The 24668-nt window shown below is 44.0% G+C and overlaps 1 protein-coding gene across 2 annotated transcripts in view; it reads right to left on the reverse strand.

Annotated features, from left to right (window-relative positions):
- Window positions 1-24668, reverse strand: part of eml5 (EMAP like 5) — a 61731-nt gene that overhangs the window by 18824 nt on the left and 18239 nt on the right. For both annotated transcript variants that reach the window (XM_084044129.1, XM_084044128.1), the window contains exons 5-22: window positions 19166-19351; window positions 17126-17261; window positions 16201-16402; window positions 15706-15843; window positions 14273-14529; window positions 13600-13812; window positions 13332-13496; window positions 8377-8483; window positions 8095-8213; window positions 7720-7906; window positions 7276-7381; window positions 6528-6621; window positions 4435-4535; window positions 4131-4324; window positions 3834-3945; window positions 3185-3312; window positions 1424-1565; window positions 1168-1320 (exon numbers count right to left, since the gene is read on the reverse strand). In XM_084044129.1, the coding sequence (XP_083900255.1) occupies window positions 1168-1320; window positions 1424-1565; window positions 3185-3312; window positions 3834-3945; window positions 4131-4324; window positions 4435-4535; window positions 6528-6621; window positions 7276-7381; window positions 7720-7906; window positions 8095-8213; window positions 8377-8483; window positions 13332-13496; window positions 13600-13812; window positions 14273-14529; window positions 15706-15843; window positions 16201-16402; window positions 17126-17261; window positions 19166-19351 (2740 nt within the window). The remainder of the gene's footprint in view (window positions 1-1167; window positions 1321-1423; window positions 1566-3184; window positions 3313-3833; window positions 3946-4130; window positions 4325-4434; window positions 4536-6527; window positions 6622-7275; window positions 7382-7719; window positions 7907-8094; window positions 8214-8376; window positions 8484-13331; window positions 13497-13599; window positions 13813-14272; window positions 14530-15705; window positions 15844-16200; window positions 16403-17125; window positions 17262-19165; window positions 19352-24668) is intronic.

Raw genomic sequence — 24668 nt, forward strand, 5'->3', positions numbered from 1 at the left:
TTGTGATGATGTAGTAGCAAGTAGTGATGTAAATAGAAACTGATTACATTTGCCCTAGCAAGCAGGACCTATTGAGGATGTCGCCCCTTCCCCCGCAATCCTTTATTTTGTTGCATTTTTAATTGTGTGTTCTGTAAATAAAACCAACACTACCTCATTGTTCTGTGTCTCAAGCCTACGTAAAAAGCTGAATTTTAAGTAGGCTGCCAGACCCTTTCTAGTGATTTTAAGAGTGGTCTCTTGAGAACACATCGGAAAGACGTTTTCACATGTCCTACTCACAACAGAACAACAGAATTCAGGTTAGAAAAACAGCAAATTTGCAAATAAATCAGTTCTATTGTACAAGTAAAGTGTGGGTGGATCCATGGGTGTAGGGTTGAGAAACAGGATCCCTTGCATTGTAGATTAAGGTTAAGTGTCCCGGATAAAGAGTTTCTTCCTCTCACTTTGTCCGAGCTCACCATTTCCCCTCCCTCTCCAGCCGTCTGGCCTTATTACAGAGAAAACCACTAATGTGGGTCGAGCCTGCAGCAGAATATTCCCCTGGTCTAGGGGTTTTCAAAGTCCGAGACAGTGGGCCTCCCTGGAACCAAGGGGCAGACAACTGCCCCCCCCCCCCCCCTTTCCCATGACATTACTATTAGGCTACTATCTTTGCTAGTAATAACAGTCTCTATTTACTAATAAGCAAGAACTATATGTGTATTTAAATGGTCTACAGTATATGAAAAACAAATGCTATGTAATAGAATAGAATAAATGTAACAACTAATATGCAAGGGGATACAGTTCAGCATTAAGTCAACATCAGTCTAAAAATGTTAATTATACAAATGCAGATAACAATTAATTGGACTTGTTTTAAGTCCCGTTTCATCTCCATGTTTGAAAGTCTTATCTGCGCAAGCCAATTTGCAACAGAGAGATAGAGAGGAGAGGAGAGGATTTCTCACATGTGTGAGGAGGAATTCATTGGTATAACAACTCAATTGGGAGAAAAGAATGGGTAAAATGATTGGCTATTCTAACTAAAAATAAATAAACAAAAACAAAAAACACCTACATAAGACTTTGGTTTTAGTTTGAGCTCCTCTCCACAGCGACATGGATATGAGGAGGGTTTACCGCTGGGAGGGACAAAGGTGGGGGGAGTGAGTCACAGACCTGGAGAGAATCTGATATCCGAAATGATGTCCTTGCGGTGGTGGAAGGACACCAGGTCCTCCAGGGTGTCAGCGTTGACAATGAGGAAGCTGCCATCATTCAGGCCCACCGCCAGGGCCTTGCCGTCAGGGGAGAAACAGCAGCAACGTCCCCCTGAGGAGGAAAAGACGCCTGTTCACACAGGGGGGCCGCATGGACTTCGTATGTGTACCAGTGTGAAACAGGAGGAGAGACAGTGTCTGGACGGGTGACTCACCTTTCCTGAGCTTTCGTACCGCCAGCATACAGTGGCTGGAGGACAGGTCCCATATGCGCAGGGTTTTGTCATCGCTGACAGTGGCACAGAGGGGGAGGTGGGGGTGAGTGGCCAGGCCCCACACTTCACCCTCCATGTGACCCTGCAGCCAAAAGCGCACACACACACACACACACACACACACACACACACACACACACACACACGTGTACAAGTACACACACACACACACACCCCCCCCCCCCACACACGCACGCACGCACGCACGCACGCACGCACGCACGCACGCACGCACGCACGCACGCACGCACGCACGCACACACACACACACACACACACACACACACACACACACACACACACACACACACACACACACACACACACACACACACACACACACACACACACACACACACACACACACACACGCGCGCGCGCACACACACACACACACACACACAGCCTTTATATTTTGTCATACGATGAATAGCAGAAATCTACAAGTTCTCAACAGGTCACATCATGACGGGTTGTGAACTTCTTGATCGAATATTCTTTGTATATTTTTACCTAAAATGGCATGCCCCAAAATAGGGACGACAGGTTGAAAGCGATGAAAGATTTCATTCAGAATGTCTCAATGCCCTTCCACTCCATAAAGGTCATACAGTGGTATTCCATTATGAAAGAGCCTAAAAGGATTGGATTGTCTCAAAGGTTACATTGCTTTCAGGCTCCGGCATCAAGCAGCTTGTCAGGCAATGCCTGGGCTTATAATATGTTTACGACATACTGTATAACAGTATTCCTGTCTGACTATCCTTATTCATTGAGGTTCAGGATTTCAGATGGTAAGGAAGGATACTCAATAAAATTAAATATACAAAAAAGTATTATAATGGACGTGGGGTAGAGTCCTTTGAAGACCCCATCGATGAATGAAATAATTAATAAAAAATGTACTTCACCGATAGGAATTTGCCTATATGCATTAAAGCCTTTCAAATGGACAATCAATAACTTTAGCACTAGCTGTCTAATTTCAGGGGAGCCTGGCAGAACCAAGGGACCACTTAACTAAATGAATGGTCTAAGATTCTGCAGCAGTAATCCATCAGTCTTTACGGCCATGGCGTCTGTGATTCTGCGGCGTTACGTAAGCCAAAGATCAACAGTTTTATAATGACATTACGAGGAAGAGGACAGTTCCAGGCACTGGCAGACAGTCAGTTAGTGCATCTGCACATCTTCAATCCAAAATATCCTGGAATAACCTTATTCTCGTCATTGCGGGCTCACACCCATTCAGGCTTGCAAAAATGTGATTCAGGGTTCGATTTGCTGGGCGTGGGTCCATGATTCTGCTTTTGATATCCCCCCGGCTCTGGTCGTTCGTTTTTTATCACCAGTGGGGATATGTTTTATCCCTGCTTCTGGTCTGACTGAATTAAATACATGCAAATCCTTTTGGGAAATGTAGACTGTCTGATATGTTTGATAATTACCCATGCCCAGAAAGTCTTGCAATGCGATGAGTTGTGAGCTTGTAGATCAGTTATTTTTGCTAAGGGGCTTAAGTGGTTAAGAAATCTACCCCCTCTGTTTTTCCCCCCACGATCCCCTTCCCACCTTGACTGAGTTAGGGTGGCACAGCTTGGATGTGTTAATGTACATGATTGATTGGAATCAGGACAGGTATTTGGGTTGTTCTTGTGTTGTTTTTATACTAGAAGCACAATCCATCCGTGGTTCACTCACCTGGACCAGCAGAGTGATGGGACCGCTCTTGTCCACTTCCAGGATCTCTCCATTCTTGGTCCCCACTAAGATATGGCCGTGGCCCAGAGATATGGCACGTATGGAGGGATTGTCCTCCAATAGCAGTCCTACGGAGACGGTGAATCATAGGGTGATGTCAGAGAGCATCGCTCAAAACAGGATGTAAGAGGTAATCTTCATTACAGCTAAAAGCCCTGAATGTTTTTAATGGGTTTACCTTGGGTACATTTTATTGCGTCACTGGAGCTAGGGGACCAATATATTGTCACTGTCGGGCAGAAAGCTTGTACATCGAAAACTGTTACTTTTACAGGAAATGTGAAAAAAAATAAGTTCCAATGGATTTATGTCTTTATTATTTAGTACTTTTCATTGGTTAAATATTTTTAACATTTTCCAACTTTTTCAAAAATAGCTACTGTAAAATAGCTGATCTACAAGCTCACAACGTGTCGCGACGCGATGTGAGCTTGAAGATCGGATTTTGCTATACTTGCGCAATACCACAAAGTTTAAAAATATGGCATCATTTATGAAAAAAATGGAGACAAGCTTTCTGCCCGGACAGCGACAATATTAAATCTAGGACAGTGGCAGTAGGTAGGGCGAGAGAAGCATAACCTTTCACCTTTGGAGCCTGGAGCCAGGACTGATCTCTTGATGGCATAGGTCTTGAGGCATCTCTCGAAGGTGTCATCCCACAGCGCAACAATACCATCCTTCCCTCCAGTCACAAATCCCTGCAGAGTAACTCATTATTACCATGACACACTTAAAGCTGTGAATAATCCCCGCTGATTGCACCTGTCATCTGACAAAGCAAATGTAATCCTACAGTCACTACTGTAAACAACAACCACGACAACAAACACAGCAGCAGCAACAGAGCAATGGGCGAGGGTTAACGACGCGTCGTTAACAGTACCTTTTCGAGAGCGTGCACACTGAACACGGGGCCATCGTGCGCTTTGACCGTCTTCATTAGGAACATGTCCCTCCAGATACAAATGTCTCCCGTGCATGTGCCCGAAAACACCATCTCCTCCGTCCAGCCGAACACAGCACACATCATAGTCTCTGTCTTTCCCATGTACCCCTTACGGCCAATCAGGCCGCCACCTAAGAAGACAAAATGGCAGATGAGCTGGCGTTCAGACACATCACGTTTAAGTTATGTTTGCTTTGTTTGAGTCTCTCTAGTTCAATAAAAGTCACCCATGGACTCTTACCCGCTTTATGCCAAAACTTCATATGTTTCACTCCAGCTGTGATTAGCTTGTCAGTCATGTAGGGATTAATTTTCACCACGAATATCTTATCCTTGCTTCCCCTGAAAATACAATTTAATGGGACAAGAATTGGATTCAAATTGTGCATTTGAAATCTAAAGCAGTGATTCTCAACAAGGGGTCCCCGGACCTCCTGGGGGTAACAGGACCTCCAGCTTGATAGTTCTGAACCAAATGGACCCTTACGGGTCTGTAAGTTAAAATAACACTGAGGATTTTACAGTACTGACTGGGGTCCCATCTGGGGCCCCATCAAATAAAATATCAAATGGGGGTCTGTGGCCATATGCATATCAAACAGGGGGATCTTGAAACTAAAACGTTTGAGAATCACTGTCTAAAAACAAACACAAGTATTATAAGAAAAAGCACACGAGAGAGAGGGTACTGGCTCCTTCTTTGGCCTGCTGATTGCTTACCATAAAATGAACAATAAGCCTTGGTGTCTGTTCCCTGTCCTGGGCAATGGAGCGTACCTCACACTGCAAGCTCTCTAATCATCAGCCTTTGTGCTGCTGCATCACTGAGAGTCATTGAACCTAGTGCAACATGATGCTCTCTCTCTCTCTCTCTCTCTCCCCCTCTGTCTTCTGTCCCTCACTCACTCACTCACTCACTCGCTTGTTCACTCACCCTTGCACAGTGGGGCAAAGTAGCTTTACTCGAGTACTGTACTTAAGTACAATTTTGAGGTGCTTTTACTTTACTTGAGTATTTCCATTTTATAATACTTTATATTTCTACTCCATTGCATCTCAGAAGCAATTGTTACTTAGATTATTATTACACAACTTACATTAACCACTTAACAAAGCCCTATTCATACGCTATTTGAAAATAGCAAATCTACAAGCTCACAATGCTTCATGGTGCGACACATCGTGAGCTTGTAGTCACTATACCAACATGCTTCGACCAGTTAAGGTCTTCATCAGGGAGAGAACTGAAGAACACCTTAACTGGTCGAAACATGTTGGCATTTTTAAAGTTTGTTTTAACTCTATATCCTCTCCTCCACCTTTTTAAACTTTTACTCACATTTTGAGTAGGCCTGCATGCCTTTTACTTGTAACAAAGTATATATATATATATCGTAGTTATTGCTACTTTTACTCAAATCTGTGTACTTCTTCCACCACTGCCCTTGCATAACCTCTCCCAGCCCTGTCCCACACCATGCTCTCTTCACTTCACTTCTCCCAGCTGAGGACTATAGGCGGTGCAGCAGTGTACAAGGCACGCTCTGTCAGGCCCCATTGCCCCCTGCCCGCCTCACTGCTCTGCCCACCAGGGTCTACAAAGAAGATTAGTGCAGCTCCCAAGCTGTCTCCAATCTGCAATGGAAGCCCCGCACACAACAGCAAGCTATGAAAGAGAGGCTACATGCAGCGCTCCCACCGGCCAAGGGGAAAATCAATGAAGTAAATGCTAAATCTGGGGGATTATTCAGGAATATATGACAAAACTAGATATTTGGAGGTATGGCGAATTCCATTCACGTGATATTTTTGGGCTTTGAAACTTTGACATTTTTTAATTTTTACGATGTATTGCAGAAATTATGGTGAGGTAATTTAATCCAATGCACAGGTCCTAGATATCTGTTCACATATAACTTATATCAAGTATCATTTGTATCAACGTGTATCAAGTCACCTCACCATTCATCATGGTTGTGCAAGTGAACCCCTGGGGCAAACCTCTTCTCTAAACCCCCCCTGGTGTGACTTGGCAGGTTTAAGTGCTCTATTCAGAGAAAAAGCCTCATAACCTAATAGGCAATTCTCTTTGCAATCTCCTCTTCTATCAATCATCCTGATGACCCCGGATAGTGTAGCTAGTTCAATTTGGCGCTCATCTATAAATGTCCATGTGTAAAGTGGAGAAGCTCAAACTGTCTTCAGAATTGACGGGAGGGATTCAGCAGCAACACTCCTATTCGTGTATCTAAGCCTCTCTTTCTGCAGTGAGGATAACCCGCTGCTGGGTGGTGAAAGGATGATCTAGTGGTATGCATTAACCGCTGTACTGACCGTATGGCTGAGAGCTTCTCTCCCTTCTTCCAGTCCCACAGGACAATGGTGTGATTGTCATCCAGCCCCACCGAGGCCAGGCGCTTACCGTCCGCTGTGAAGGGAGAAACAAAACAAGCCCTTTCAAAACAGGACGGATAAAAGCCCGGCTCTCGCTTTGGTTCAGTGAAGTTCAGGTCTTGTTAGGAGCTTCAAAGCCGCCTGGTGGGTCTGATCTGTGGCAGGTAATTCACTGATATTGACAAAGAGATCACGGATTTGCCTCGGTCTGGGGCCAATTAGAGGAGGTGAAATAAATGGGTCTACCTGTCCAAGATGCTGCTGAAACTAACAACATAAACAACAGGGAAAAGATTATTTCCATTGTTGCTTGTAAACTGTCAATGGCTTAAGTTTGCCTGTATCCGCTGTTGGGGAGAATGTCTGTTACAGTAGGATCTAAAGGAATTACAGTATTTGTGAATGTTTGTGTCCAGTATATTAGTTCACAAAGATTTTATGCACGTCCATTTTAGCGCTGATGCAGGACAAAATAACATGCAATTTTACTGTTCAAAACACATGTTTCAGCATTTCCTTCTTATCTGTCCAGTATATTCTCATCTAATGCAATGGACGGTAGTAAACACTGACACTAATGCCCAATTTTTATTTAATTTGCTCGCTGAAAAACTGTTGTTTTTGGCGAACACTGCGGTTGTACAACAAAGTATGAATGAGCCATTAGTGAACCGTTCCGGGGTGTTACCTGAGAAGTCCAAAGTGCATACTCCAAGCTGGTGGAATCCTTTCAACACTGACATTGGTTTCAGCATCTCTGTGTCCCATACATGGATGGATGAGTCTCGACCCACCTGGACAGTCAACACATACAAATCGTGATGAAAAAACTTCATGCAAGGTGAGGTAAGGTTACTAACAACAGCAGAGTTACATATCCTTGAGTCATAAATACATACAACAGGCAGACCCCAGTTGCGTGGGGCTTTCTTTTAAGACCACTTTAACCCTATATACATTGGATATTCAATCTACAAGCTCACAACATGTCACATTGCGACGTGTTGGAGCTTGTGGATCAAAATCTTGAAACATTTTAACAACACAAATCTTGTATGGGGGATTCCTAGCACAAAATATTTTTAGATGGAGGTCCGCAGACCAAAGTGTGAGAACCACTGAGCTAAACTACCTGGCCGGTTGCTACATAGTCCTTCAGGGGATGGATGGCCAGGCAGAGGATGTCATCGTCATGTCCCATGTAGAAGCGCTGGGTGTTCTGTTGTCTGTTGTACACCACGCCCACAGCGGCCACATGGTACACGATTTCCCCTGTCTGTGTATAGAACAGGTTGCTTCTGCAGTCATAGCCCCTGTAGCTAAACAACAACAACAACACAGGAACACTGTTCAAATAAAAGCGTTCTTTCAAAAGCTACTGAATAACCAGACAAAGCATTATTAAGCAGACTTCAATATGTATTTGTTGTGTGCTAGCACTTGGCTTAGAGTGATTTTCTGTTGCTTATCGTCATTAGATCGGTGTCGTTTTTTTGTGATATCCTACCCATGAACAAAGTGCAGCTTCACTCCATTGGCCGGTGCACGGTCTCTTTTCTTCATGGCTATCGCTCGATGCTTCTCTTTGCACTGCTCCTTGAGCTGAGGTAGATCTTCTTTGTAAACCTGAATATGAAACAGTAGATACGATATTTTACAAAACATCTAAACCCTCTGTGCTGTGTGTGTGTGTGTGTGTGTGTGTGTGTGTGTGTGTGTGTGTGTGTGTGTGTGTGTGTGTGTGTGAGACACGCGTGCACGTGTCAGACTTATCAATCTCATCACTAACCTGTCGTCGATATGTGAGCTGTGTCTCCTGCTCGATTTCGGAGTCCATCTCAGGTACGTCCGATTGGTCCGAGTCTGACTCCTCGCTGTTAGAATCAGCCAAAATCTCTGCAAGAACAGCAAGTGTGTTGTGGGAGAAAATGTAAAACCAAAGAGTTGTTTTATTTTTGTAACTTGAATACAATGTCATGTGTACATGTTTCTACTCTTTGAACAAACTTTACTTAAAAAAAAAAGAGCAATTGTTGAGTCAGACCAGATTAATCAGACCAGACTGAATCACACATATCGACTGGACTAAAACATAAAACATCCTGCTTCAGTCAAAGCCAAAGTTCTCACCTGCACCAAGCCTTGGCAGCACATCACCCCTACCCGTAAACAACTGCACTGGCTTCCTGTTAAATTCTGCATCTATTACAAACTCCTCCTTCTCACCTACAAATGTCAAAACGCCCTGGCTCCACAGTACCTCTCAGGCCTCCACCATAAACCGACTCTGTCACAGAACCTGCGATCCACAGACCTGGACCTCCTCTCTGTCCCCAAGACAAACAAGCGAACCTTGGGGGACAGAGCCTTCAGTGTGCCAGCCCCCACCCTGTGGAACTCTCTCCCAATAGGTTTTTGCCATGCTCCGACACTGGACTCTTTTAAAGGCTGCCTTGAAAAGACACCTATTCTCTCAGGCTTATGGCATACAGTTGTTTGTTGTTTTGTTTGGTTGTTTGTTGGTTGTTCAATGTTTTTGATGTAAAGTGTCCTTGCGTTTATGAAAGGTGCTATATAAATTCAAGCTATTATTATTATTATTATTATTAAAGTGGATCATATAACAATAGTTTTGCCTGGCACGATGACGTCTGCTATTTATCTGGCAACTCTCCTCCGCTGGGACATTACTCAAGAGAAATTCATAAAAATGCTGATGCAGAGAGAGAGAGAGAGAGAGAGGGAAAGCGAGGGAGAGAGCGAGCTGTGCCAAGACAAGGTAATAAGCAGCCGTGGCAGGCAGCTGAGGGCAGTAACTCGCAAGGTCCATTAGGAAAATTAAATGGAAAGGCGTCTCTCTCTGTCTGTGGATGAAAATTAAATCTGTGGGTCTAAGTAAGCTTTACAAGCTCCAGTCACTCTCTGTAGATTTAAAGAAAAATCTTAAAAGGGAGAGTTTTACAGAAAAGCTACTGTAGTATAATATAATTGAAACAATATGCATTGTATACTAGGGTTTAGGTCCAACTTATAATAATGCTTTTGGGTATAGTAATGGGTGCTTATTCTGCAACTCCAATTTGAGCGGCAACTTTGCAGATTTTGCAGATCCTGAATCTGAGTATTGTTTGTTTGTGAGGAGGAGATGTGGAAATAATGACATATGAAACACTTCACAATGTGTTGAGAGTTTGCTCTCAAAAGTACTGGGAAATCTCAGCCAGCCTATGTGTAACAGAGTTATTTATACAGTCTGTATAGTTTGTACGGACTGTCTCTTACTAAAGAATTGTCACTACATAGAATTACCTGACTGGTTAATGTGTAAACTAGACTAGTGCACAGTATGGTCTACACCTCCTTCACCTCTCCTTCTGCCCCCCTCTACAAACTTCTTGCCGCACCATCACCTCTCCCCCTTCTCTGGAGAGAGGTGTGGCAGGGGTTTGTGATTTGTTGAATGTAATGCAGTGATCTTGTGCAGCTGCTATTTTCTAAATATCTTGTATGGGGGTCCCTGACACAAAATATTTTCGGATGGGGGTCAGCGGCAAAATACACATTAATCTGGGGGACCTTGAGATTAAAAAGTTAGTATACTTTTGCTACCCCAGATTCACGATATCTGGAAGCACCTGTTAATGTGTAGACTTTCAACAGTGTGGTGCTTTGACAGGCCGTTTGTCCTCTCCACCAATGCTTCGCTGGATGGTCTGGGAACTGTTCCAAGTGCCTGCTGGCGAGGAGAAGGCAAGGCCCATAGCTTTTGCAGTCAACTCAACTATCCTGCCCAGAGACTGGAGTTCCTCGCTCTGAAGTGAGCTGTATGTGATATTTTCACCGTATGGACAGACAACAACCCACCCACATACATCTTGATTGGTCAAGATGTGCAGTATGTGAGACCAAGGCTAGACGCCTGCAAGCATCATTGGGTCTCCAAGCTTGCTCCATACGTACGTATGTGGTAGCTCATTGCTCTCAGTAGAGACACATTTGTGAAGCCTTTGAGCCAGTGTCTCTAGTCAGAACCATACTCTGAGCAGCTGGATCAAGTTTGTGATGTGTGTGTGCAGGATGCCTTCCATTTGACGTGCCAGCCTCAGTCACTGAACAGTGCGTCTTCCAGTGACTGACAGCAGTACATGCTTCAATGTCGGAAGATGATGTCTCCTCTCGTCTCTCCTTTCTCTGTAAGTGGGACTCTGTTCCAAGGCCCCGTGTTGCATTTCTGGATGAATGTCTGACCACACTGATCCCTCTAGGTCAGGACATGTTCCCTTCGTTCTCTCTGACCGACCTTCAGTCCCACCAGCGACAAGAGGTTTTGGTAGTAGAGTTATTAAGCCTGTATGTTGTTTCACTGAGTCTGTGGTGAAACTTAAGACAATCCATTGTATTGGACAGGTTCAGCCACCTTTTATTCATGTGACTTTGATTATCATATGTCTTACGCAGTTAGTTGCCATGTCTGTAACAGTGGTAACAGGGAATGTTTTACCAGGTTGCAAAACCTGGTCCACATCTACTTCGCTAGTCGTGACTTTTGAGTGACTTTTTCCTCATTGGCTGGTCTTTTAGCCAATGAGGGCTCAATGTCCTCTCAGAATATGGGATGTAAAGACGACCCACAATACTGTGTTCGGCCACTGTATGTATGGTAAATGGCGCTGTTGCAAAAGTGTGGTCGTCGCCACCAAACAAACTATTGACTTGACTCCTTATACACACGCACACAGCACCGCCTCAAACAGCGACCCAGAAAAAACAAGACATCGCACACAAGCCCTTACTGAGGTACACAAACTGATTTTGCTCCGTTCATAAACTATTTACTGCCATTTTGGCCGTTTTTGTTAGTCCGTGAGCGAAAGGGTACAGGACCACGGGTCCATTTGGCTCCGTGCGGGGACGATGGAGAGAGCAACCTGGTATAACATGACTGTGTCATATCTTGTTTTGTTGTAGTTTTTTTTTCTTTTCTTTTTTTTCTTTCAAAGCTTTGCCCCCATTGAGTACGGTGATATGTGGTATATAAGGCACCTCAAGGCACCTCATTTTGGTAGGCGCTGAGAAGGTCTCTGGTCTCTTAACCTTAGGTAGCTGTTATTGCTGACTCATTGCACTTTGCTGTGGTTTTCTTTTCCTTAAGGCCTGTGTTCTTGTGACGTGGATCAGACCCAAGACCTGCATGTACAGTACGTCATAACTGTATTTGAACTGCGCGGTGGCGCATGCTTAAAAAGAACAGATCTACAAGCTGACATCCTGAAATAATAACGGAGAAAAAACTGAAAGATTGATGAGTGTAGTAATAATAATAATGATAATAATAATAATGAATTGGCGAACAGTCGACGCCAGCGTCCTCAGTTCCCACATTCACACACCAATGGTGGCAAGCTAGCACCGACCAACTCATTGGAGGCAATGTAGAGTTCAGTGTCTTGTCCAAGGACACTTCGACATGTGGACAGGAGGAGGCAGGTAGTGTCTTGTATGAGTTACAATATTAATTATTGATATATCTACACGAGTAGTGGTTTATTATATCTTCCATAGCTAGATTGTTCTTCAATGAACACACAATGCAGAATGCACTGTATTTTGGTTAAAATTCCTATATTTGGTCCTCTATAAAGTCTGATTGCGTTCACCGCGAGGCGTAACGAACCGGACCGTGGTTGGATTGGAAGCGGACCAAGTTCACTTTTCATGCAGACCTTTGTCCGCTTGTTTGATCCGCACCAGGGTTCGAATGCGTGCCGCGTTCATACCACTCCAAACGAACCGGAGTAAAGGAGTAAGCGAACCATGGTCCCTTTTAAACGAACCAAACTGTTGTGAACGCCTCCTAATGTATTTATATCTAATTTACTGCAAAATTGTCTCGAAAAGAACTTATCCATCCAATTTACATAATATACTCATGAGTCATTACACAAAATACATTTGTAAGAATAACTACAGTACCCCATCCAACCACTTGGGTCCATCTGCTCTTCTTAAAAACTCAATTTACTGTCTATCTACAGTACAACATCTATATAGTTTATCTAATCTTTCACCTACAAATGCACCCAACTTTCAAATATGCTTCCTTCACCTTTCAAAGGATATTTTGAGAGTAACTCCCAAATCCACAGATATCCACACATAATACTAGACAGTCCAATAATCTTTATTCCCCCTTCAGCCACACCACTGAACTCAGTTTTCCATTAAGTTCTCTACTCTAGAATACACCCATATACTGCCAACTAATCATCTTCTCTCAGTAATTTCAAATATAGTTTAAGGGCCAGCCTGATCAATCAAGCCACCCACTTGCTTCTGCCATAATGTAGCCCTACAGTACTTCCGCTCACGCACGCACGCACGCATGCACGCACGCACGCACGCACGCACACACACACACACATGCACGCACACGCGCGTGCACGCGCGCACACACACACACACACACACACACACACACACACACACACACACACACACACACACACACACACACACACACACACACACACACACACTGTATTTGATTTAGCTACATTATGTGTATCTCACTATTTTATTTTATAGGTGAGGAGTTAACAGGGTTTCCTTTCTCACCTGCCCATATCTCTATCTCTCTGTTGAATCATTACATTATGTTCTTTTTCAATTTATTTGTGTGAAAATGAATAAAACAAACAAAACAAAACAAAGTAATCATTTAATTGAAAAGTAATACCATCTTACCCTGAGCTGTTATATGCAGAGTCTCCTTTTTTCTCTCTGGAACAAATTTCCATTGGAATACTGAGTGGTCAGCTCCACCAATGGTGATCACCCATTGGTAGTCATGTGACCATCTAGCGTTGGTTATGTGGGCTGAATGACCTAAATATTTTCTGAATTTTGCACCTAAAATCAAGAGAAGAAATATCAACATCAAACACATAATAGAACACGTAAACGCTTGGCATGTATTTTCAATTCTGAGCATCGAATCAGCATCGTTCCGTACCTTTTTTTACACATGGGTACCGTAAAAGTTTGACTAATCCATAGTCGTCCGCTGTTACTAAGACTTGATTATTAAAGTTGGCATCCACAGAGTTGATGTCATTGATGTCAGAGTACTTGGGCCAGATTCCGTTGACCTCAGGACCCAGGACACACGTCCACGACGACCACTGGACCAGCTTCAGTTCCTCTCTGCTGGTCACCTCCTTTCCACCTGAACAGCACATGAAGCCATGTGATCACATACTGTACACAGAGATAAATACAAACACACTTCAAATACTAATATGAACAGTTAAAAACAGTAGACATATGACAAGGGACTTAACAAAGACAACAACAAGAAAGTGAGCCATCAGTAACCAAGGGGCAGGCCAGCCAGGGGACAGATTTATCTAAGTCCAATTGGAATTTAAGTGAAGCCAACAAGCCATGATTTAAGATCAGTATTAAACTTTAGTAGGGAATTCAGGGATTTCAGATCTGCTGGCAGAGCATTCCACTGAGTAGTGGCTGCGAGAATGATGTGTGAATAATGGTCAATACAGCAGCAGCAATATGATATCCAAACATTAGACCTTTTTGGTATTTCACTGGGAATTTTGGTTATAGCAAAGCAATAGCAAGGCAGCTATATTTGCACGTCATTTTAAATTCAACAGGTTTGTACTTACTTGGCATCCTGTAGAAAAGCCGCCTACCGCTGCCATCGTTCGTCTGCAGGTACTTGCTGTCCGTGGACCAATCCATGTGTGTGATGAAGCTGGTGGAGCCGAAGCACTCGCCCACCTTCTTGTACCTCTGCACCACTCCATAGATATCCACAGAGTTATCGTTGGATCCCACGGCGAGGTGACCCCCATCTGGGGAGTACTTCAGCTCATGAATGGCCTCCTTTCGGTCCTTGATGTGGACCACCTCCGTCATGTCTCTGGGTACAATTGAGAAGGAGAGAAATTGAGTTGGACCAGAGTGCTCAAACAGGCATGAAATAGTAAAATCTAGTAGTAATAGTAAAAAAAAAAGAGAACAAGGACTTGCCCTTTGACTTGTGTACTCATAGAAATAATGTATAGAACAGACATTTCAATTCATCCCATTTAGACCTGATGCAACATGTGCAAGTATTAAGACCTGGTGCACATCTGTGTGCTTCTGCCTTTAGAGCCTAATGCAACATGGACATCATTTTAGGTTCTGTAATATACAGTATATATATATATATTTATTTCTCAGCCTCTTTAGCAGATAGACACATGAAAAAACATTATAATAAAAACGCCAAAGCCATAGCCAAAGCTTAAACCTTTGGCTATTACTGAAAATTACTTTCATTTGCCCTAATGTTCTTCAAAAATACAATATGACAAATGAAAGAAATGTTCTGTAAAAGGCAACAGTTTAAAGGTAGGGTAAGTGATATTTGATAGTTAGTTTCTCTCTATATTCTGATAGTAATCATTGCTATAGAGTTTGTTCAGTAACAGGTGTCTCCCTGTCTCTCTAGCTCTTTATTAAACAGAAAAACGTTATGTGTTCCAGTTCTAATTCTGTCTGCTCATTTCTTTGTGACATTACAAACTTGTTTATCCTGTATCCTGTATGAGTTCTCTCTCCTGATTAGATAAAATTGGTATCCTGGCCTGAAAATATATTTTCTGTTTACTAAAGAGCTGAAGAGACAGGGAGACCCCTGTTACTGAACAAACACTCTACAGCAGAATGATTACTACCAGAATAATGAGCTAATAACACTTATTTTAACATACACTTACAGCACATTTAAGCTCTCAAATGTTTTTATTTATTTCTTATTTCATGTTTCTGTCTGCTACAGAGGCTGAGAATACATCTTTTGTGTGAATGTTGACAATTCTGTCAAGTTTTTCAGAAAATGCTCAGGTTTTAGGAGGTCACTTACAAAAACGTTTTTGGCCATAAAAGGTTTCCACCCAACAATGACGATATGAAGATGTGTTGGTTACATACATAGCAATAAGCGTCATCGGGTCCCCCAGGAAAGCAGTTGGCTGTGAACACGGAAGTAGGGTGCTTATGACCTACCGGGTATCTATACTTTTATGTGTGTGTACTACCCATTACCCACCTGACTCTGAGAACGGTGAAAGAGCCATCCTTCATGCCCAGAGCCACATGAATGCCATCAGTGCTCACTGCCAGACAACGTATAGGTTCCTCCATGTTACAGCGAGCTATCAGTGCATGATCTATAAGACTCCATATCCTACAGAGACACAACCAAAACAAAGTTAGCAGAAGGATGTTACTACAGTTGCTAAAAGCTGGGAGTAAATCATTATTGCTTAATGGAGTTACTTTGTATCAATGGCATACATACATAATTGCCATAATATTGTATGTACTGAAGTTGATTACATTGGTGAAATCACTGCTGGCAAAATATGTAATTTGAATCATGTTTCTGTATGAGCCACCTACCTAAATGAAAATGACTGGAGTGCCATTGATTTTCGCCCCCAATATCCCCCTTATATTAATTAATGAATTATGCATTTTTTCAACAGCCTGTATTGATTCATATTGGCCTTTACAGTGCAAGGGGTTGAGTGTGATATCTGACCTGACAGAACGGTCGTCACTGCCGGTCATGGCCAGGGGCTTGGTAGGGTGCACAGCCAGCGCCCACAGCTCGCCCTCACAGTGGCCCTGCATGATGAGGAAGGGCTTATTCCGGTCGTGGACCACCACCTCGAAAATCTCGCTGTCCTGGGTGCCTACCAGGATGTGGTCTCCCCGCCAGCAAACGCTGCGCACCGATAGGCCTGCCGACCCACCGGACAAGCAAACGGTCAGGAAACCAAGAACAGTACCAACAAACAGGCCAAGTCAGGCAGACCCCCCCCCCCCCCCCCCCCCCCCAACACACAAATACACACAAGTGACAGGACAGGGGAACTTACAAGGTATTGTAAATAGCCATGTAATGACTATCTACTGTAGGACAGGGATTTGAACAGCAGATGTGATGGTAGCACACATTGTCACGCTAATCTGCGATTCCGGGCTCAGTAACAGAGAGGAAAGGATGGAGGAGGCATGTACTGTATACATCCATTGCCCACCACAAGACATTACCGCATGTACAGTAAACAGCACATAACTGTAATGCTGGGGCTGAAATACCGACAAGAGGAAGTGAACGATGTGGGGATTGTTACGAACACACTGACACGGGGGAGTCGACTATACGGCCAACCTCCACAACATTACCCACCTCGGCTATTTTCACCTCTAGCTACTGTTTGGTCCAAAATGACCAATCAAACAGAAGACGGACGTAAAGGAAAGGAAAATTAAAATTAGTAAGGAGAATAGAAGTACAAAAAATACGTTTTTCATTCAATTACGTATAGGAGGTTGTTCGTTACATGTTATTCTTGCTTTTGTACTTTTGTAGCAGGTCAACAGACACCGACGTGTTCTGCACTGCAGCCCTGCTTTATGAACTCAGGTGAGAAGTTGAGGCAGACAGTTTCACACATCACCTTTATATCCTTGGTCTGTTTCCCTGAGATCGATGACAGTGATTGGTTTGAAGTTGAGATCCCACAGCCGGACACAGCCGTCTCGCCCCCCGGTGGCGAAGCCTTCCTCGCAGGCATTCATGCTGAAAATCCCTGACTGGAGGAAATTACACGTTGTCACTGTGGATCTGCACTGTACACGGACAAGATAGAACACACAGGCACACAGCGTAGCGCCGCTGCTCAGCCATGCAACTGTTTAATGAGGGTTTATAAGTTCCATAATTGCTACAGGGGCATAAATATAAATGGGCTTCTTTTCTGGCCAGCTGTGATGTTGGCCGGGTTCAGCTCATTATGACCAGTGTTTGACAGGGAGGCACCACAGTTAAATGGCAACTATGCAATTTAAAAACAGTATTTTGAGCAGGATGTGCAAATCTGACACCCAACATTTCCCAATGTGTTCTATGTGTTAAGAGCTCGCTCCCAACAGTGATGGAAAATTACACCAGATGCGATGCATTGTGAAGTTGTAGATCTGCATTTTTTGCTATTTTTTTTGTTTGAAAGTGAAAGTGGTTAAGTTTGACTGTGGGTTTTATAAATATTTAACCAATGAAAAGTATTAATAACAGCTTGTGACTAAATAATAATAGAATAAGAACACTGGATCCATTGGAACACAGGTAGGTTTTTTTCCCATTTCCTGAAAAGTAACAGTTTGGAAATAAAAGATTTCCATCCGACAGTGACGATATGCTGGCAACAATTTCCCAGAGCCTTTGAGAGCAAGCTCTTGACCCACAGAACGCATATGTTACGTCAGATTTCTCACATGTCCCAGGATTCAGGTTAAAGATCGCTGAAGTTGCCCTTTAAGCCCCAATGACACAGTGAACAGTTGAATGCAATGAACAAAACAGCAGCAATGCATGTGTATCACAGTGACAGAGCCTTCCCCCATCCTCCACCCAGCTGTTTAACCCATAGATATCATTTAATCCTGTGTAGTAAACACTGATCCTTTTCCACTGCGCAGATTCAAATGAAGCAATACAGCCCCTCTGAAATGGGTTAACCCATGAATACCGGGAACACATCTGTGTCATTTTTTTATTTGAGCTAAAAAGCATTAATTTACACTTTTGGCTATTAACAAATAGCAGATATACAAGCTCATAGCACGGCACAGAGTGCCGCACTACGAGCTTGTAGATCTGCTATTTTTGAAAAATTGTGAAAATGTGTGCAAATTTTGAACATTGCTTCTGGGGGCCCCTGGAACAAAATATTTTGAGATGGGGGTCCGCGGCCAAATACATATCATTTTGGGGGTCCTTGACATGAAAATGTTGGAGCACCACTGATAAAGACACATTACGTTTATCAGAAGACAAATAAGACAATTACACGCTGAATACGGTCCGGTAGCGTGGCTGAACACAAGATGAGACGCAGTGAGCAAAGGAGTGTACGCATGCTGTCCACAGAATGCACACATGGATTTGTCTAATGAGTAATGACAAGCATCATCATTTGCAAAAGCAGAATTAACATTTTGTGTCTTGAGTGTGCAAACAGCTTGCCTCTGGCAAACCTGCGCAAGCTGCAGGAAACGTGAAACCCAGCCTGAGTCACACACAGCACGATATAATCATCCCGTGATGTGTACGCGAAGCTGTTTAGCATTCTCCTTGTCGCGGCCCACAGCAGTGTGGGTGATACGGTACGTACTCCAGAGACATTGCTATTAAGTCTAGACCAGTGCTTTCTCAACCTTTTCAATTTCAAGGACCACCAGTTTGATATGCATTAGGCCACGGATCCCCATTTGATTTATTTATCTCTTGGACCCCAATCTACAGTGTAAAATCCTCAGTGTTAATTTAACTCAGAGTGTACAAATGGAAACAAAAGGACCCGCATAGGTCCATTTGGTTCCACTTGTGCACAGTACCAGACCCGTAAGGGTCCAGTTGGACCCCCGGGTGGTCCTCAGATCTGACATTGAGAACCAGTGGTCTAGACTCAGCTCAGATCACTATCCATTCAACGTACCCCATGAGCTCCTTGCACCGTCCTCATTAAATTGACCCCTTTCCACACATAGATGTCACCGTTCAAGGCACCGGAATATGTCACCTCGTCCTTCGCACAGGCAAGGCAGAGAATGGTTTGGAGATCCCCGGTTTTGCCAAAAACACCTCGTTTGGGGGTTAGAGCGTTGCCACATAAACTCCAAAACTGCAAAAACAGACAGGAACAGAAAAAGAGTGAAAAATCACAATTTGCATGGTGCTCATATACATACAGACACAGACACACATACACACACGCACAAGCACACCCCCAAAGAGAAAAATATGAGAACCCGCAGAGAAACACCAAATCCTGCACCAGTAGGCGACACGTCACAAAGCAAAGCCAAACATTTTAAATCTCACACATGTGAAAGAATTTATATTGCGACATGATGTTATTTTTTTTGTAATTAGATCGGTTAATCTTTTTGGCAAGCGATACCATCGTGCGATTAGTATAAATTAAGCGTAACTGATATGAGGTCAGTGCATTAACCACATAATCAGTATGCACAGACACAAACAGACACGCACGCTCGCACACACACACACACGCTCATGATTTATGAACAAGGTCATTGGAATGCGCAGCCACAGCCACGTCTGAGGGCAAAATCCATCCAGCGGATAGACGCTCTGTCTGCATCGAGACGAAATCATGCTGAGTGTGTGTGTGTGTGTGTGTGTGTGTGTGTGTGTGTGTGTGTGTGTGTGTGTGTGTGTGTGTGTGTGTGTGTCTGTGTGTCGAATACCGAGATGCCGCCATCGGCATGTGACTGAAAGATGTACCCATCAAAGGGAACAGCTGGAGAATGACAGCCCTTTTTACTAACCCCCCCCCCCCCCAGACCACATCACCTTCCCCCCTCGCTCCAGATATTAAAACCTGTCTGAGACAACCTTCAAACTGTTGGGAGCTTTGCCTTTTGGAAGAGACAGGTAACAGATGAGGCCGTCTGAGGGGGCCAGACAGATAGAACATTATGAATGAGCTCCTCTATCACAACAAGCCTGTCAGACCCTGCCTCAGTTAACACCGGCGCCTTGCGGTGACTGATAGGGCGGCTCCGTGTTAACAGGAAGGATCGATTATCACAGACAAGCATCACAGGTTTAGATACGGCCCTGCTGTCAAACACCGGAGGCTTTTTTATGTCAACAGGGAACAGGACTGCACCGCCTAATCTTAATTCTGTTTAAGAAAGTAGGTAGCTGATATATTGCACTTTTACCTTAGCGCTAGGTATACTCTTGGTTGCTTGTTTTTGCAGGAAATGTACTTAAAACTTCTGGTGATTAGTAGTTTTCGTTCCCTACCCATGTTGAATACACTTATTGTAAGTCGCTTTGGATAAAAGCGTCTGCTAAATGACTGTAATGTAATGTAATGTAATGTAATTCAACTGGATTGTGCGTGTGATCGTGTTTAATTTTTATCTACACTGTTGAAGCTCGACGTACAAGAATTAAACTGCTTGAAATGTTGCTGCAAGCTGGATTGACCCTTTTCACAGCATCTATTTCGACTATTAAGCGTAGCTGAAGGTAATAACGCTAAATGTGGGTGTGTTTCTGTGTGCCGTGGTGCAAGAGCTGTCTGGCACACAGTAACAACCACATGAAACACGTTATTATTTTCAGCTGTGTTTACCTGTGAACATGGCTGCTGTAAAAATGGTTTATAGACCTTGTCAGTGGAATTGTGTTGCTAGGGAACAGCTTGGGTCAGCTAGTGATATTAACAAACACTGCAACACCAGGAAATACACTTGGATCCATTTAATTAGAATGTTTATGTTATGTGAAAAGTGTCTTGTAAGTGCAATGTTGTGCAGTGTTTGGGGTGGGATATTGACGTAAAAGGGAACCATTTAGTACCTGGCGTCCTTATGTTGGGCATATCATAGGTAAACAATATGAAACAAATGTAACCCCCCCCTCACACACACACACACACACACACACACACACACACACACACACACACACGCATCACTATTAATAATTAATATAGGGTTTAAGTGGTTAAAGGGTGAAGATCATACAGTAGGTGTGCAAATAATCTGGGCAGGTGTCAGGGTGAGTTGTGTTGAGAGGTCTAGGAGCAAATTGGAGGGCTGTGTGCGAGATCTCGGGCGGAGTGGTGGGAATGGGGGGGCTTTTTGTGGCCAGCCCAGCCTGTTGCAGAGAGCCAGTGTGGACGGATGCGGCGTGACTGCACGGCACGGCACTCCCTGCCAACCACAGATAAGACCAAGAGACGCAGGCGAAGGCTAATCCCCTCACTGCTGAATTACTGCTGAGAGATGGGCTGCCGGAGGGGTTTATGATGAGGCCGGGAATATGAGAGAGAGAGAGAGAGAGAGAGAGAGAGAGAGAGAGAGAGAGAGAGAGAGAGAGAGAGAGAGAGAGAGAGAAATAAGAATGGGAAGTGTGTGTGTGTACAGTGTATTAAAATGGTGGAAATCAGCTGTAAGATTGGTACATTCTCAGTAAAACTACTGCGAGCTGAAAGGGGGAGCTTGTAAAAATTATGACACTTGCTATGAATGTGTTACAGTTTTATGGTATTAATATCACTGTCTGTCAGAGTAACTCTTCCTTTCTTGAATACGGTAATAGGCTTCCAGTGATGACTGGGTAAAGAGGAGGCTGTTCTTCTCAGTCCAGACAGCTTGGTTACCTCCAGTGGGAAAGGCTTTCGTTTCATTTTCAAAAATTGCTCATGGAATCTGTGATAAGAAAGATGGGTATAAATTAAAGCAATAAGCCACTAGAGATCGCAGTTTACAGAGTATTTTATAATGGCTGAGGGGCGTGAGCGACCCTCTCAGCTATTATAAAATAGAGGTAAAGTGAGACCTCGGGTGGCTTATTGCTTTTCTAAAACGGTTACAAATATGCCAACACGAAAATCATAGACACCTCCCAATTAAAACAGTTATCAATAATTCACTACGAGAACAACTTCTACAAGAAAGTAGTTTCCGGCTACCAGGAAGAGCAACTTCCTGACAGAGACTAGTGCCTGTTTAATCAGCCAATCCAGATAGATGTGTGCTAGACGTCAACTTTTCCCAAACAAACACATAGAGAAACAAAACTTAACTGTTTGCTCAATGTCATTATAACTAAGATATTCGATAGAAATTCATAATCTTTTAAAGACAGATTTAGCTACTACGTCTGTGAACTTCCCGTGTAAACTGATAACCTAGCTACTTAGCCTTGCAGCCGAGAATCCAGCACAGATGGTTTGCCAGGGTGGGGAGCGCATGTTTTCCTTACATGCCCCGCCCGAAGCCCCTCAGTCACTCGCCGTCCTAGTGGGCAGTGCTTAGGCGGCCCCACGGCCGGGGCTCGTAAGGAAAACAAGTGCGCCCCTTCATTCAATTGTAGTTTGCTGTAGAAACTAATAACGCACTTGTGATTGATATAAGCTGATCTAAGGAGTAGATTAGTGTCTTTTATCACGTCTACTAAACAGAAACCAGCCAATCAGAATCAAGGATTGGGACGTCCTATAAACAACCGCCACCTTTCCCCACATCCCAATCATGATAAAGGGCCTTTCTGTGTGGAGTTTGCATGTTCTGCCTGTGTCCCCTAGGGTAGGTACCCTCACAAAAAACATGCAGTAATCCTGGTCTCTAAACTGCCTCCCCCTGGTCAGCCGGGGCGCCTGATGGAGGGGAAAGGAACTGGTTGTAATAACGTGTTCCTTCCACGTGCTACGTCCTACCGGGGAAACTCCTCCCTGTCAGGAGATAAGAAGCGGCCTGCTCACTCCTCATGCATTGAAGGAAGCATGAGCTCAGTTCTTATATACATACCTATATACCTATATATATATACATATCCTTAGTTCGAGGCTCTCCCCAGGCTGGCAGAGGGAGAGTAGGACCCAGGATTAGAGTTTAGGCAAATGGCACTGGGTGAAAAAAATGGGTTCCAAAATCATGGGATAAAAAACTTCAGAAAAAACAAAAATCATGATAAACCCTCTTAAAACAACAATACTACAATGCATGACCCTCGTTGTCGTCACCTTGACTCCAAGGCTAAGCACTGTGGCACAGGCTGAACCAGAGATTGATAGATGGTCAGTGTGCCTCTTTAGAATCTTACTGTAATAGAGACTGAAAGTCAACTGGGTGACAACATAATGGAAGTTGATTCTTTGAGAGCCACTGTGTCAAACGTTAGCTCACCTACAGGTGTGTCTATATGCACATACACGCATGCACGTATACGTACTCACGCATGAACTCACTCACTCACTCACTCTCACACACACACACACACACACACACACACACACACACACACACACACACACACACACACACACACACACACACACACACACACACACACACACACACACACACACACACACACACACACACACACACACACACACACACACACACACACAGTTTCGGCTTCAGAGGTGAACTAATCACCTACCAGTCAAGCGGGGGGTGGGTGTGTGTGTGTGTGTGTGTGTGTGTGTGTGTGTGTGTGTGTGTGTGTGTGTGTGTGTGTGTGTGTGTGTGTGTGTGTGTGTGTGTGCGCGCATTTGTACACTACAGTAGGTCTACAGAAGGTCAAGTCAAGGCCTGAACTAATGAACATAATGGCTGTATGATTAGCTAAGTGTTTCCTCTGGCTTGGAGGAGCCGTGCGTTAGTGGGAGAAGAGAAGGGTACTGGCAGTAACACTGGTCCCAGTCACATAGGCTGTGTTTTGTAACATGCTAGTGAAGGGATTACTGGAGCTAAATCTCCTGGATGCACTGAGTGCTTTAATCGCTGAGCGAGCAGAGGGCCAGAGAGCAGATGTCACATGGTGGTCTGCTGGGTGAAGGCCGGGGAATTATGTGGGATGGCCTGGGCACCATCGGACACTAACACAGGAGGAATGAAGAGGAGGCAGAGGGGAAGGAGCATGGGGATATTGGGTTCACTGTAGACTGTAGAGGGTGCTTCATGAGGGGCAGTGGGAGGTGCCTTCGGAAGGAGGGGAGTTATTACTATTAACACTGGAGAGGGGGAGGGTAACCGTCAGCAAGATCCTATTCCACTGGGAAATCCACTTGAAACTGTAAGGGACTCAAGTTACAAATGGACACTGAGGATTTTAATGTGTAGTAACCCACTCATCTACATCAAGCCCATTTAAGAAGGACTCACAGGATAGGGTGCACTTTTCCTCGCCATTTGAGAGCTTTTGGGAACGAGCTCATTTCCTAATGGCCCTGGCCACTCCACTCAAGCACCCGCCACTGAATATCCCCCACAAGACGCCTTGGCTGAGATACCCAGATGCAACATTTATGAAATGAAAAAGAAGCCGTAGGTTAGAATAGGAAGTAAACACAGCTGCTGCTGCTACTGCAGCGTGTACAACCAATTGTCCCCTGGGGACAAGTAAAGTTCTACCTTTGCTTTCAGTAGGGTATCTAGGCTAAATATTGG

The sequence above is a fragment of the Gymnoscopelus microlampas genome (genome assembly GCF_963454915.1).
Source record: "Gymnoscopelus microlampas genome assembly, chromosome: 20".
In the NCBI taxonomy this organism is placed as follows: domain Eukaryota; kingdom Metazoa; phylum Chordata; class Actinopteri; order Myctophiformes; family Myctophidae; genus Gymnoscopelus; species Gymnoscopelus microlampas.